The following is a 15,866-nucleotide window of genomic DNA, read 5'->3' on the forward strand; positions in this document are numbered from 1 at the left end:
ATTTCCTCTTTCTTTGAAGGCGGTGTGCGCTGGTGATAGTGGACGGTTTGTTACTAATATGGTTTTTTCTTTTTTTTTCTTCTTTTTCTTCTCCCAAAAAATGTTAGCTTTGTCCTCTTTATTTTTGGTATTTTAACTTTAATTTTTATTTTTTTTATTTTTAAAAAAGTACTTTCTAATCTAACCCTTCAAATAAAAAAAATATTTTTATATCTTATATTGGTTTTGATCCTCGTTCTTTTAATTATTTTTTTTATTCTTTTGCTAAATTGATTTTATTTTTTAATTTCACCATTTAATTAAATATATAATCTATTTTGTATTTTAACTGTGATCCTCATTTATTTTTTCTTTTGAATTCTTTTGTATAATTGATTTTTTTTCTTCAATGTTATCCTTTAATATTTAATAGATTGAGAATTAAGTTTCATGATTTTTTTAAATAGAGTGCTTCGGGTCTAATAATTTGAATCACGAGTTTGCAAAGCTAACATATATTAATAGGTTTTTTTTAAAAAAAACCTATTTTATTGAGTTATTATAATTGAACTGTAAGAGTTTAATATAACAATTCATACTAGTATTACTTTCTAACAAATGTCATGGTATCATAAATAGGTTGGAGTCAGTTGAGGGCCGACAAGCTCTCATAAATAAGATGATGTGCAGGAAATTGATTATTGTTTAATGTATAAATAATTAATTCTTATTTTTTTGTTTTGAATTATTTTGTATAATTGAATTTTTTTTAATTTTATTCTCTAATATTTAATAAATTAAAAATTAGATTTTATAATTTTTTTAAATAGAATATTTTAGGTTTAATAATTTAGATCATGAGTTTGCAAAATTAATTTATGTTAATAATTTTTTTAATTGTTTTTATTTTTTTAATTGAGTTATTATCAAACTATAAGAGTTTGATAGGACGATTCATACTAGTATTATTTTCAAACAAATTGATTCATGTTTCATGCACAAACAGTTGATCCTTGTTTTTTCAATTATTTTTTTCAATCCTTTTACTATTTTACTTTTTAATTTCATTATTTAATTAAATATAGAATCTATTTTGTATTTTAATTATAATCCTTATTTATTTATTTTTATTGAGTTATAATAACCAAACCGTAAGAGTTTGAAAGGATGACTCATACTGTATTATTTTCTAACATGAGTCATAGTATCATGAATAGGTTGCAGGTGGGACCGACAAAAAAAAATCTTTTTTATTTTTTTTATTTTTTTATTGAATTATTATAACTAAACTATAAGAGTTTGATAGGATGATTTATTACTTTCTAACAAATGTCAATACATAGGCTGCCGTCAGTTGAGGACCGACAAGCTCTCCCATAAATAAAGATAACGTGCAGGAAATTGATTCTTGTTTCGTGCACAAACAGCTAGCGAGGCAGGCAGTGAATAGATCTTGAAGGGTGGTCAATTCATTAGATCCCGGCCATCAAATTTAGAAATAATTACTCATCGGCTGCGGTTGCCGCCTTATTAATTCACAAGAACTGGCTACATGGCCGATAGTCCAACACGTTCATCTGTTCCCTCAACGTGGTCCCCACTTTTTCCACAACAGTCGTGTCCTTGATACTCTCCGAGTAGTATACGAAAGAACATTTACGTTAACTAAACGCCAACTTGACACCAGTCCATCACTTATTATACGGTAAATAAAGAATTTGTTTGTTTTATATTTTAAAAAAATTTTAAATTAGTATTTAACTGTTTTTAATTTTTTTAATGTATTTAGATCTTTTAATAGACTCAAATTAAAAATAAATTTTTAAAAATAAAAAATATATATTTAAATAAAACATATTTTAAAATTTTTTTTTATTATAATGCCTAAGATGCTTGAAAACAATTAAAGAGCATGTCTATGCGTATGCTTTTTAAAAATATTTTTTTATTTAAAAATAAATTAAAAATTTTTCTTAGAATTTTTTTTTACATTAGCATATGAAAATGAAAAAAAAAACTAAAATATATATTAATTTAATATTTTTTTAAAGATAAATACATTTTTAAATAGCTTTGCAACTAAAAATTATAGCATACAACTCTGTTTGTTTTTACATTTTAAAAGTGTTTTTAAAAAAAATTAAATTTTTTATATTTTTTTTATTTTAAATTAATATTTTTGATGTGCTAATATCAAAAATAATTTTTTTTAAAAAAATATTTTGATACATTTCTAAGTAAAAAATCCTTTAAAAAGTAACCACAACCACACTCTCATGATAGAAAAACAAGACCTTTTTCAACTATTTTTCTCACTACTGGTGCAAACCTTCTTGCACTGTTCATGGCTCCATTGCAATTAATTTAGTCTTTTTATTTTTTATTTTTTGATAATTTTTCAATTCTTTTATTTATTTTATTTTTTTAATTTTATTATTCTATATTTTGTTCACTTGGTAAATTCCCTTTCAATTCTTTTATTTATTTTATTTTTTTAATTTTATTATTCTATATTTTGTTCACTTGGTAAATTCCCTTTCAATGCATGTAATGCATTGTATTTGCATTGTCGAATTTGTTTTTGGATTTGATGCTCTATTTTATATTTAATTTTATCAATTTAAAAAAATTAAAACAATAAGGATAATATTTAACACAGAAACTAAGAGGAAACCTTTTTTTTTTTCTTTTTTTAATATTCATGATGAATGTAAAAGTATGTTTTGGTCTTTGAGCGTTTTTTTTCAATTTTGATATGTGTTTTTTATTATTTTGAGTTTCAATCCTAAACTTTATTTATTTTATGTTTTAGTCTTTGAAACTTGAGAGGAGAGATAATATCATCAAAAAATAAAGTAGTTAATCAACCACATTTCAACTAATAAAAAGGTCAATCTTGATGTTATTTAGTTTCTCTTTATAAAAAAAGTTTTACTGATGCGTTTTTGAGTTTTCATCGTGCTGAAAAAAGTAGCTTAAGGTGAATAAAATATTTTTTTATTCAATTTAATTTTGTATTTTTTGACCAATTTATAGGTGTTATGGGGTTCTAAATTGGTTTATTTAGCTTCATAAGGTGCTGTTAAATAAAAATAAGTGAAAATATATTTTTTTTGGTACAAAGAATTATGGCCTGTTTTTTCGGCAACCTCCTTAATAGTTGAGAGGTCAACAGACGACGCATCATATGTTTTATTTAAAAAAAAAAAATAAAGGGTCATCCACCTTTAAATAAAAAAAATAAAGAAGGCCAAGCGCACAAACTTTGCCTTGCAGGCCCACACGCGCCGACTTTTGTTTTTGTTGGGCTAGACAGATGAGCCCAATTTCTTTAGCTTTGGAGCCTAAACTCTTTCAATGGCCTTTTTTTAATTTGTTTTTTGGATTTTGATTAAAATGCATTATAAATAAAATACTAAACGTTGTATTTAAATTATCAGTCAATTTTGACATAGTTGTTTTTTATGAAAATGTTAATAATTTATTTTCAATTACTATATACCTAATATGCAGGGGGGAAAAAATTCATGGATAGTCAATGAAATTGAAATTTCTATTTTTTTAGTAGATCTTTGACATAATTTTATCACATTAATTTTTTTTTTGTCTTCAACCACAAACAAAACATTGAGATATTATTTTGATATTTTTTTCCTTAAAACTCAATTTTAAGATCATGATGGTTTTTTTATATAAACACAAGAGTTACGATTAAAAAACATGTTTTTGTTAAAATAAAAAAGAGATTAATTAATAAGAAAATCGAGTTTATTTTTAAGAGATACATTTTTTCTACTTATTGCAAATGATTAAAAATTATTTCTACTTATTTTAATTGTTGTTGCCTTTTATTTATAAAATGTGCTACTAATACGAAATTATGTCATCATTTTAAAGAAGATGCTTTTATGTGATGTATTATTGACTGTTTTATGGACAATTATGTATTAGCCTAATATGTGTCATAACTCATTTTTGAGTTATTCCTTAAATTCACTTTTTTTCTTTTCAAAATAAAAATAAATAAAATAAAATAATAAATGCAAGAAGACTAGCATCAAACTGCAATTTTGAATGAAATCAAAAACCTAATTATATCTCATTTTACCTAAAATTAGAGAGACTATACAGATTCAATGTCAAATTAAATCATTATTAGATGAATTTGTATAAAAATTAAGTTCAAGGACATAATTAGATTTTTAATAGATTAATTTTTAAATTAAGTCCAATGACGTATCATTTGCCATGTTCTTATGACTAAGGGCATCGACAACAACATTTGCCCTTCCTAGATAATACTCTATCATACAATCATAATTCTTGATCAATTCCACCTATCATCTTTTCTGCATGTTCAATTTCTTTTGTGTCATTAAATACCATAAGCTCTTATGATCCATGAAAATATGCACTTGAGACCCATATAGGTAATGTCTCCATAGCCTTAAAGCAAATACTATTATAGCTAACTTAAATCATGTATAAGATAATTAATTTCATGAGTTTTAAATTGTCTCGAGGCATAATTTATCACCCTACCATATTGCATCACTATAGACCACCAACCCTTCAGTTCCCGAAGAAAGTGTTAACAGTGGTGCAGTTGTAAGCCACTTTTTCAACTCTTGAAAACTCTCTTCATATTCTTTGGTCCATTCCCACTTCATCTCCTTTTAAGATAGTCGGGTCATTGGAATAAATATTATAGAAAATCTTTCAATCAATCTTCTGTAATATCCAACCAATCCAAGAAAATTATGATTTTAGTTATATTAATAAGTCTTTTCCATTCCAACACTGCTTTAACCTTCTTAGGATCCACCAATATTCCTTCAGTCGATATGACATGTCCTAGGAAAACCAACTTTTTTAGCCAAAACTCACATTTATTCAATTTGGCATAAAGTTGATGATTTCTTAATGTTTATAACACTTGTCTCAGGTGTTGCTTATGCTCTGAATACGAGCTAGAATAAACCAATTTGTCATCTATAAGCACTACCATAATCTTATCTATGTACGGGCAAAAGACCTAATTCATTAAGTCCATAAACACCACCGAGGCATTCGTTAACCCAAACAACATTACTAGAAACTTGTAATGTTTATAACATGTTTTAAATGTGGTTTTTATCACATCCAACTATTTTATCCTCAGTTAATAATATCTCGTTCTTGGGTCTATCTTTAAAAACACCATTGCTCCTCTAAGTTGATCGAACAAATCAACTATTCGAGGTAATAAATATTTATTTTTTATCATCACTTTATTTAATTATCTGTAATCTATATAGAGTCTAAGAGTTCCATCTTTCTTCTTCACAAACAGTACTGGAGCCCCCTAGGGTAAGTTACTAGAACATATGAATCATTTATCTAGTAATTCTTGTAGTTGAATCTTCAACTTCACCAATTCGATAGGCGTCATTCTATACGATGACTAGGCTACCAGCGATGTACCAGGTAACACATCAATAATAACATCTACTTCTCTCTCTAGTGGTATTCCTAGTAGCTCATTTGAAAATACATTTGGAAACTCCCTCATTATGGGAATGTTCTACAACTGGATATCATCCTTCTTTGCCTCTATAACATGGGCAAGGTAGGCTTCACATCCCTTAAATATCATCTTTCTAACGGTCATAACCAAAATGATACAGCTCGGTATGACATTTATCTCTCCTCCAAATACCACCCTTTTATCGTTAGGTTCTTGAAGAGTTACTATTTTTGCAAAACAGTCCATTTTAGCTCATATACACCTAACCAATCCATACCAAAATGATATCAAAGTTATGTAATTTTCATGGTAATAGATCTACCTTCATCTCAAGCTGATTAATATCAACCATAACCCCCTTTATGCACATGATCAATATTTATATTTTCACATAAAGGGTACTTATAATAAACCCTATTTCTATCTTACATGGATTTCTTTCTAGTTTCCCTACAAATATATTTACAACAAATGAATGTGTAGCCCCGGGATCAAATAATACATGTCTGACCTAGAATTTTATTGTAAGGTACTTTCCACAACATCAGGGGCTACTCTAGTATCATCTTGAGTCATATAGAATATCGTGCCTTGGGTCCAATCATTCTAAACACAAGACCAACCTCTATTACCACTTGCCCCTAACCATGCTTGCTTGATTGTTCTGTCCACAGTGGCAGATTGTTGTTGGCTCTAGGCTTGTTGTTGTGGGCTTTGAATAAACTCAGCTCTTCGAGGGCAATGTCTCTAAAAATGACCCTGACCTCCACAACAATAGCATCCTCGATCAAAGTTTGGGCAATCCCGCCATCTATGTTCCCCATGTAGATATATCATTGTCTTGACGATGCAGAACAGTCTTCTAGATGCCTTTGTCAACATTGAACCATAAGTGATTATTGTTTGCTCTGAAGCTCCTCTAGTAAAACCGTCTCTTAAATTTGATTGCCCTCTTGTTAACCCCTCTTCAGTACTCCAAGTAAATCTTGTTATTGTTCCTCCACCACTTTTAATTGACTGAACTACGTTTTGTTTCTTTTTGGAAGAGGTGGTCTACTTGCAGAATAATCAATATCCCTTCATTTGCCCACACCAAACTGGCCCTATTGGCCCCTTTTCATACATACCTCTAGAGCCTCAGCTGCTTTAATGAGCTTTTTGCTTGTTTCAAACTTAAAAACGGCCAGACCTTACTTTATTTTGTGCTACTTACTGGGAACATAATGGAAGGCAAATATAGAAGTCATGGAATCTCCTCTCATAATCCAGCACTAACATGTCTCCTAACAGTAAAGCCAGGAATTTTTAATTCTTCACCTTACTATGGTATGATGAATAAAATAGATGTTTAAACTAGACCCCAAACTCGATTCATGTCTATGACCCTACTGATCTCCTCGATCTTATAGTATCCTGCCAAGACCATGCTCTGTCAAAAAACAGATGGGTAGCACAATTTACTCTTAAATCATTCGCCACTTGTATCTGATCCAATGTGTCTTCAACTATGCGAAGCCATTTACCATCTATTTTTGCATCTGGTTCTCCCGAAAAAGGGTTCATATCTTAACTCCCTCATACTCTTTACAATACGCACCAACGTGACTATATTATCTATTGGTACTATCACCACTGATGTTGTTTATGCTATTGGAGCCACTAGAGCTATCAGGGTCAGTGTACTAGGCATCGCTTCAATCATCGCCCTTACAATCTGAGCTGGGAATGTTGGATCAACATGTAGGGTAGGGGCTACTACAAGTACTGCCTCTATAGCTGAGGGGTAATATACTTTGTCTTTGTTAACTCAATTCCTCAGGATTTGACATTTCTACCTACCTCGATTCAGCATCCCCCCAAGGTCTGATCTCTCTCTCAACTCCAACTAACGTGCTATTAGTGGCATATGAGAGGTAGTATCCTCTAGGGGGTTCTTTCCCTGCCTTTCCTCGAGATCCCCCTACGGATGAGAGATCTATCATCACACATTTCCTCATACAAACCATCTACAATTCAACAATTCATTAGATTTCTTTTTCAATTCTTGAACTTAGACAAGGGCTTTGATACCACCCGTAACAACCCTATTTTTCTTGAATTGATACAATTATAATGACTTAATTTTTTTCCCTCTCTTTTCCTATTTATCAATATTCACCTAACCCAAAATCTCCATCAATCTTAATTAATTGCATTAAAATTTTCAGTCACCCAAATTTTTTTTCCTCCTTTACCGAAACTAAGCCAATAAAAGGGGTATTTATCCTTTTAACTTTTTTTTGACATTAAACCATTACCCATTCTTATAATAGTCATTATCCAATCTCAATAACATTCACTCATTACATAATCAATACAATTTCATCCTCACAAAAGCATAACATTCACAATTCATTAACAAAAACTCAAATTCAATGCAATTAATCTATTTAAAGGTATTTCTAACCTTAAATGGATGATTTCTCAAGTGTTGGAAGCTTAGGAAATCAAGCCCCCTTCAATCCCTCTTTTTTTTTTTTTTCGAAACCCCAAACCTTAATTTACTCTCCAAAGCTCACCCAAAAACCTTAGTCTTCCCTTTTTAATTCCTTGGCTATGCTTTAAACACCCTAATCTCTTTTTTTTTTTGTTGAATTTTGCAAGAATTTGAAAGAAAAATCAGAATCCCCCACTTTCTCATGTAAACCATCGACTAGGTGAAGGAATGGGTATTTATACCCCAATTTTCCATCAATTACACATTGGCCCCCTATTTATATTTAATTATCTTTTGTTCTACCTCATTTAACTCTAATTACTTTATGCTTTATAACCTTTTCTTTTATCCAATTTTTCCCCTTTATTTATCTAATTTTATTTCATCTAACTTGATCCAATTTATTTCCTAGCTAAAAATAAATTTCTTTTATTTATTTTTGGAAATGATTTATCCGGTTTTTACAAAATCTTTTCCCAAACTATGCCAAAAACCTCCAAAACATAAAGACAATTAGGTACCTTACTTAGCCAGCTTGTAGCTCAAATAAGGACGAGCATAAGCTCTAACCAATAGTGGTGATAACTTTTCAGATATAAAGGGTTTTGATCTTACCAGATTAACACCCCAAATCCCCCCCTTCTTGGCCTATAAATATCCCTCATAAATCAAACCCGAGAGGAAAAAATAAAAAGGAAGAAAAAAGAGTATGGGGAGAACAAAACAAGAAAGACAAAAAGAGAAAGATTAAGCAAAAAGGAAACATAAAGAGAAAAAAAAGAAAAAATATAAGAGAAAGAGAGAAAAGAGTGAAGACATAACATAAAAAAAAGATAGAAGAAAGAATTCTTGTATAAAGTAAACATGGGGCTTTCATCTTCTGCTACAATGGTTGCTTATACATAAAATCCTTTTCTAACCCTCTTGAGACAACTATAGATTTCATAGACATGTTTATGATGCTTCAATAGTAGTTCAAACACCATAAAAACACTTTTAGGTGGTAAAATTAGTTTTGGTTTTGATAGATGCAGGAGAAACCAAGTTATCATGGGAAACTTCTTTAGTTAAGGATTTTTATAGCATGCTCATGTAGTTGGAGGAGTTTTGGGATGGTGATAATATTTCCAAGAAGCAGTAGTGACTCTAAAAGGCTTCAACAACATTTTAAAACTGTTGCAACAATTTGTTTTTTTTTTCTTTTAGAATACCAGTGGAACATTAGCAGCAACAACCACAACAATATCGGGTAAGTTTTTGACCTTTTTCTTTGTATTAAATGTCTTTTATCTAATCCTTTTCTAATGGTTGCATGTCATTGTAATTTGAGATAATAAATTTTGAATGAATAGAGCATGAACCATGAGATTATATAGGGAAAAAATCTACCAAAGTGAACCTTGTTTGAAGTATTATGCATGGTTGTGGGTTTGATATTTTTATTTCATGTTTTATATTGATATGGTGCATGAATTATAGATTTTTAAGGTTAGGAATTTTCAATCATGAAATATGAACGATCCTTAGTCATTCTTGTTATGAAAACCATAAAAAACTATGTTTTAAGTTTTGTTGTTTAGTTTGAACCAAGCTTGATCATCATGAGTTAATAATAAAGATACTTCCATGTTTTTATTTCTATAAAAATTAATAGATAAGGTGTATTAGGGTTCATACTAAACCAAATAATTTTTTTGGAAGCAACTTATGGTTTTTAAATGGTAGAAGTAGACCTCATCTAAGCCTGAAATGTTGTTGTTTTGATCCATGAGAAAATATGTTATGGAAAGTTTATCTTTTTTATTTGAACAAGGTTGGATATGAAATGTTGAGTGTAAGGTTGCTCTTGAATCTTAAGAATGTTAATTTTCTAGGTTTTCAATCCATTGTTGTTGTTAGAAAGCATATGTATTATGATATGGAGATTATGACAACTTAAAGGTTATCATAGTCTAGGTTTTTTTTTTATTATTATTCTTTTGATGCCATGTTTAACTTGAAATTATATGTTTTGGAGATTTAAAGTTCACCTTTTTTGGGTGTCATTGTGATGGTGCATGCTCTCTTGATATAGTTCATTAGTGTTTGTGCTAAATATCCTTGATTATAATAAACATGAAGAAGAATTTTGTTTAGTTAAATGATGCATGAACGAGAAATAAGAAGCTTGAAACCTTTTCTTTTAGGGTTTGGTTTGTTTATCTATGATTTGTTGATTAGAAAAGAATTAGCTTAACCAAGATTGTGTGCTTTAGGTTAATCTTAGATGTTATCAAAATTAAATCTTTTCTTTTAAAAGAAAAAAAGACTGATGAAATTATTTATTTTTAAGGATTAGCGTCATATAAAAAAAATTGACGAAATCACTTATTTGGATTAACATTAAATTTATCAACGAGTCTATTATTCTTAGAGACCATTTTTTAAAAAATAAATTACAAATAAGTTTAGAAATATATTTATGCAATTAATAGTATGCGTAGAATAAATTTAGGAGAAAATATATGGAGATTTAAAGTTCATTTCTTTTGGGTTTCTTTGTGATGATGCATGCTCTCTTTACTTAATTCATTAGTGTTTATGCTACATAACCTTGATTATAATAAACATGAAGAATAATTATGGACTATATGCATTTTTTGTTTGCTTAAATGATTGAATGAAAAATAACAAGCTTGAAACCTTTTCTTTTAGGGTTTTGTTTGTTTATTTATGATTTTGTTGATTAGAAAAGAATTAGCTTAACCAAGATTGTCTGATTTAGGTTAATCTTAGATGTTATCGAAATTAAATCTTTTCTTTTTTTAAAAAAATCGACGGAATCATCTATTTTTAGGGATTAACATCAGTTTTTTATATATATATAAAAACAATCGATGAAATTGCTTATTGAGATTAATATCAAATTTATCAACGTGTCTCTTATTCTTAAAGACTAAATTATTGTTTTTAAAACAAATTACGAATAAGTTTAAAAATATATTTATGGAATTAGTAGTATGCGTAGAATAAATTTAGGAGAAAACACATCTTTTCTTAGACAAAATTAATCTAGCACCTAAATCTCTGAAACTAGTGTCAACTTTAAAATTTTTATTTTTTTTAATTATATCTTGTATTTGTCATGATATAACAACTATATTGACTTACTGAAAGGAGTAGGTTTGATAATATAGGCGGATAGATTCCCATGATATCATGACTAAATAACTAGTTGTATTGACAATATTTTGAATATTTTTAGTTATAGTAGAGAAGGCATAAAGAAAATAAAATTAACCATCATAATTAATCCATTGCTTATTATTTGTCAATTGCATAGTGAAATGTAGCATAATATTGATGGGTACAGAAAATACATATATAGTAGTGGATATCATAAATATAGCAGCGCAATATCATGGAGGCTAGGTGATACACAATATATCAATCCTTTCAAGCATATATAATTAGGGCACGGCTAGCAACAAAATGCAGCTAAATATCCTTTAGAATTTTGATTGAGTCGTGATGACCAGAGGTTTGAAGCCATGTTGGATACTTGCTTGCCAAACTTTGTCAATGTCAGACATGGTGTAACCGCATTCATGCTCATTCCATCCTTCTAAGGCATGCACTATTCCAGCCACACGCCATGCACTCATCACTCTCCTTGGCAACCAATTCTGTCATCATTCAAATTAATTATCTTTCCTGAAACAAACTTTTTTAAAAAATAATGCAAATAGTACTTTAAAGCTGAGCAATATTTGACTAATTAATTACCTCACAAGAGTCCACATTTTCAAGAGATGCAGGGGCTGCCATTGCTGGTGTGCTGTGATAGAAGCAGTCCTTGCGCAATTTCTTCGGGGGAAATTGCGAGAAGGGAATGAATAATGTTCCTTCTGTTGCCTTCTTTTGGTCTTCTCCTTTCAATCCATCCCCAACCAGCCACGTCTGCCCAAAGTTTATTATGAAATTAGAAATTAATATATATATATATATATATATATATATTAAGTTTAAGTTGTAATTTTTTTTTGACAAAAAACTGATTTCTAATTCGTTGGAAGCAAAAGAAATCATAGGTAGGGTATACCTTTATTGAATAATTCTTTGAAAGAATCAGATTATTCTGATCAGATCTGCTGCCGAAGGATTTTTTAAGCCTCTTGTAATCATCCTCGTGTGGGACAGCCACCTAAAAAAAAAAAGAATTAGAAATTAAAACATGACCACAGAAATGAATTAAATTTGCCTGCCTATACAATCAATTTAAATAAATTAAAGTCAAATTGAAGCAAGTGACAACATGTGCATATTGGCCTAGTAGCTAGACAACATCAACAATACCTGTATTCCGCTCCGACAGAGATTTGAAACAACAGCGTAGGCAACCTTAGAGAGATTGCCTCTATGAAGCACCTGTGTTGTTCCTTTAGGGATGCTGTTCAGCACAGCAGCAACGGCTAGACTGCTTCCATCCACCACCTTCGTTTTGAGCCTCGGATACCTTTGCACATAAAGCTCACCATACCTATTAAGCTCCTCTCCCTGCAAAATTTATTTTTGAACATGATGAAAATACAATAAATAAACAATAAACTCAACTCCAGTACTGGCCCTTCTTAAGTAACCACCACTTTAAATATAAATATGATTCCCCCCCCCCCCCCCCCCCCCCTAGAATGCATTATATTTTAACCGTGAGGTACTTGCCTGATTTAAGAGACCGAGACTCAACACTTTAACACCTTTTTCCTCAGCTTCTAGTACAGCTTCTTCAATCAATGTGTTTATGGATGCTCTGTGCCATCGCAAGTTGTACTGCGAAAGAGTAGATACGAAAATTAATGAGACCAAATTAATTAAACTGAACGCACTAGATTAATCAATGACAGAGTTACATCCTTCTAATTAATTACTTGAATATTGTATTTTGGTATTGTCCACGTCTGTAATCTGAGTTTGTGAAAGCGATTCCTCTCAACAACAAAAGCGCGTCCATAAATCCAAGTTAACATCATGGTCCACAGTGTCACCGGCCACATTAACGAGAGATACCATTTCGATTTCTGAGGGTTGGAAGCCAAGTAGGCAAGTCCTAGCCGTGAATGGTAGATGGAATCTGGTGTGGTTAGATGAGTTAGATGCACCACATCAGGGGCTTCCTCGGGTCTCTTGAGCGAATCTTCATAGAGGTTATCAGAAGACTTGTCCATTGTGCCATAGATGTAATCATAGATGGGCATGAATAGTGAGTAATTGGTTCTGAATTGAGTGTGGTGAAGAGAGTGGAACCTGCAGCCATATTAAATGCTAAATAATTAACAGTATATTTTCCATAGACGACGGTGTGTGTGTGTATATATATATATACATTCTTGTTTTTGTAAGATGAGATGAATCATTTTCCTATAATCTTTCATAACAATCATGCTTTTTGTTCACAAGTCTGAAAGAAATCCCATTAATAAAAAGAAAAAGAGCTAGGCTGGTGAGAATTAATTAATAATTGAAATTGCAAGAAATCAAGACTTACGATGGTGTGTACATGAGGTACTTGAGAGGGGGGAAAATGGTGAAGAGCCATTTGGGAACGAGTTCAAAGTTGCAGTGACCCATGTTGTTCATCACGTCAATGTAAGTGATATAACCAGCAAAGGATGCTACAGAGGCTGTCCCGATCAAAATAGTCGTTATCAATGGTATTGCAAATAGCATGAAGTAGGATATGTGCTCGGCGAACGGATGAATCACAGCTGCGATGCACATGTCAAAAAAGAAGATAATGTCAAGTAGTAATTACAAGTACCTGTATATCGTCATGTATTGCTACTATCAATGGAGAATATTGGTCTACGTTCCCCCTCAATCACACACAAGATTTTTCTTCCATTATTGTAAAAATTAGTATTCCGACTTGAAACCTTTTATGAGAGGTCGATTAAACTAAGTTTATTAACGATCACACAAGATTATTAATAAATATTCAAATGCAAGACTCTTAATATATTTTAAATATATTCGGGGGATGTTATGAGACAACTTAGATGGATGGAGATTTGATTTACATAAATTATTTAAAATATGTTTTTATGAACTAGTGAGATATATGTTATATCAAGATATGTTTATATTAAGATCATGAGGTCTAATTAATCATGTTGGATCACTCTTACACGTAATGGGCTCTGTGACAATGGAGGAATGGTGATGGGAATGATAGCGAGAGTAGAGATAGTGGTGATGAAGAAGTCGATGAAGCCAATAATACAGAAATTCCACCGGACCCATATGAATCAGAGCTGTTATAATTACACCATCTAACCTCCACATGGGGAGATGGCTAGCTCCTGGAATTGTATGGATACCAACGTAGAATAAAATTCCATTGAACAATATTTGGTCATCCCTGCAGATATCCATCCAGGAAATCCTTAAGTATCAGAAACTTCACAAGCACTAGAGTGGAAATTAATGCATGAAATTATTTAACACACACACACACACACACACAAATACCAGCTGCTTTCTCTATCAACTTGGTCAAATTCAATGGCTTTGTCGATAATCCTGTTATTTCCTTTGGCTGTTCTATAACGGGACAGACTGATCCATAACTGGTTGTGAAGCATTCTCCACAACAGAAGCGGGAATGCGAGAAAGGTTGAGAGATCTTTTCCATCTTTAATCATGAAGGAGTAGGTGCTGTGAATGACCCAAGGAGCCAATATTACATGCTGCAATATTGAACACCACAAAGAAAACAAAGATATATAGTTAAAATTATTGTTTTTGTTTATGATATATTAACGTTGTTTGCACGAAAATGAGTTACTCTACGTATGTTATCAGATATTAACGAGAAGGAAAAGGAGCAAGAGAGAGATAAGAGAGGGATTTCCATAAGACCTTGAAGCTTCCAAGAGGTTTCCATGGCCAGTCTGTGAGAATTCCAGGTCGAGAAGCCATCACTTCACTGCTACTACGTCCTTATCTTTGTTTCCTTACTTGTAGGGAGGTCGTGCCCGTGTATATATAGAAGATGAGTAATGTATATATTTTTCTAATAACAGTATTGCCGCTCAGTCAAGTTAGAGCTGGGTAGATTATAAATTAATCGTTTTAATTTTTTTTAAAAGAAGAAATAATTAGTCCACTTCCTAAAAAAAAGTAGTTATTTAGTTTTTTTTATCTATTTTTTATTCTTTTCTATTTTTTTAAATAAAAGAGGGGAAAAAATAGATGCTATGGAAAGAATGACGATTGATGAGAGAAGTAGGTATTTTTTGAAATAAATTAATATAAAATTAAGCATGATTAACAATGATAAGTGATTAAATAATTAATTTATAATAGTTTTTTTAATCTATTTTTCGTTCTTTTCTATTTTTTTAAATAAAAGAGGGGGAAAAAATAGATGCTATGGAAAGATTGATGATTGATGAGAGAAGTAGGTATTTTTTTAAATAAATTAATATAAAATTAAGCATGATTAACAATGATAAGTGATTAAATAATTAATTTATAAAACAAGAGAGATTAATTAATTTTTTTCTTGAAATAATAGGAAATAAATTATGATGTACTCCTCAGTTAGAGCTGGGAGGGTTTTTTCTTTTTTTTTTTTAATGTAAAGCTTCGATTGTGTACCTTGTCCAACAACCACATTAATACGAAGATGCCATCTAGCAAAAAACTTTATTGCAGTGCACACCTGTACAATTAGGTTTTGCACTTCGTCAACCATATTCGTAAAACCACGAATGATTCAATTTAAGCTCATTAGTACGGTTGCCCAATTGCAAGCTTGTGGATTTTATTTTTTTCAAACTTCAATCACAACTTCAACATAACTGTATGTTGTTATCATTCCTTTTTATTAAGTATAAAATTAAAAAATGTGGACTTTTTTTACTG

At 30.7% G+C, this 15,866-nt stretch overlaps 1 protein-coding gene across 1 annotated transcript; it reads right to left on the reverse strand.

Annotated features, from left to right (window-relative positions):
• Positions 1–11,236: 11,236 nt before the first annotated feature.
• LOC133682145 (very-long-chain aldehyde decarbonylase CER1-like) lies at positions 11,237–15,016 on the reverse strand. The gene is made up of 10 exons (XM_062105409.1): positions 14,859–15,016; positions 14,469–14,686; positions 14,126–14,358; positions 13,486–13,705; positions 12,869–13,244; positions 12,663–12,770; positions 12,297–12,497; positions 12,043–12,144; positions 11,727–11,900; positions 11,237–11,626 (listed from the first exon to the last, which is right to left on the reverse strand). Exons 1-10 carry the CDS (start codon positions 14,916–14,918, stop codon positions 11,450–11,452), a joined length of 1,869 nt encoding a protein of 622 aa, XP_061961393.1. The 5' UTR covers positions 14,919–15,016; the 3' UTR covers positions 11,237–11,449.
• Positions 15,017–15,866: the final 850 nt, after the last annotated feature.

The sequence above is a fragment of the Populus nigra genome, chromosome 2 (genome assembly GCF_951802175.1).
Source record: "Populus nigra chromosome 2, ddPopNigr1.1, whole genome shotgun sequence".
In the NCBI taxonomy this organism is placed as follows: Eukaryota; Viridiplantae; Streptophyta; class Magnoliopsida; order Malpighiales; family Salicaceae; genus Populus; species Populus nigra.

Bases quoted from the DNA above. Each gene is read 5' to 3' on its own strand.
- LOC133682145 (XM_062105409.1), bottom strand. From the start codon at position 14,918: ATGGCTTCTCGACCTGGAATTCTCACAGACTGGCCATGGAAACCTCTT. The intron at 14,359-14,468 runs GTATTTGTGTGT...GGATATCTGCAG, and splicing joins GTTGATAGAGAAAGCAGCTG to GGATGACCAAATATTGTTCA. The intron at 12,498-12,662 runs GCAAGTACCTCA...TAAATTTTGCAG, and splicing joins GTCTCGGTCTCTTAAATCAG to GGAGAGGAGCTTAATAGGTA.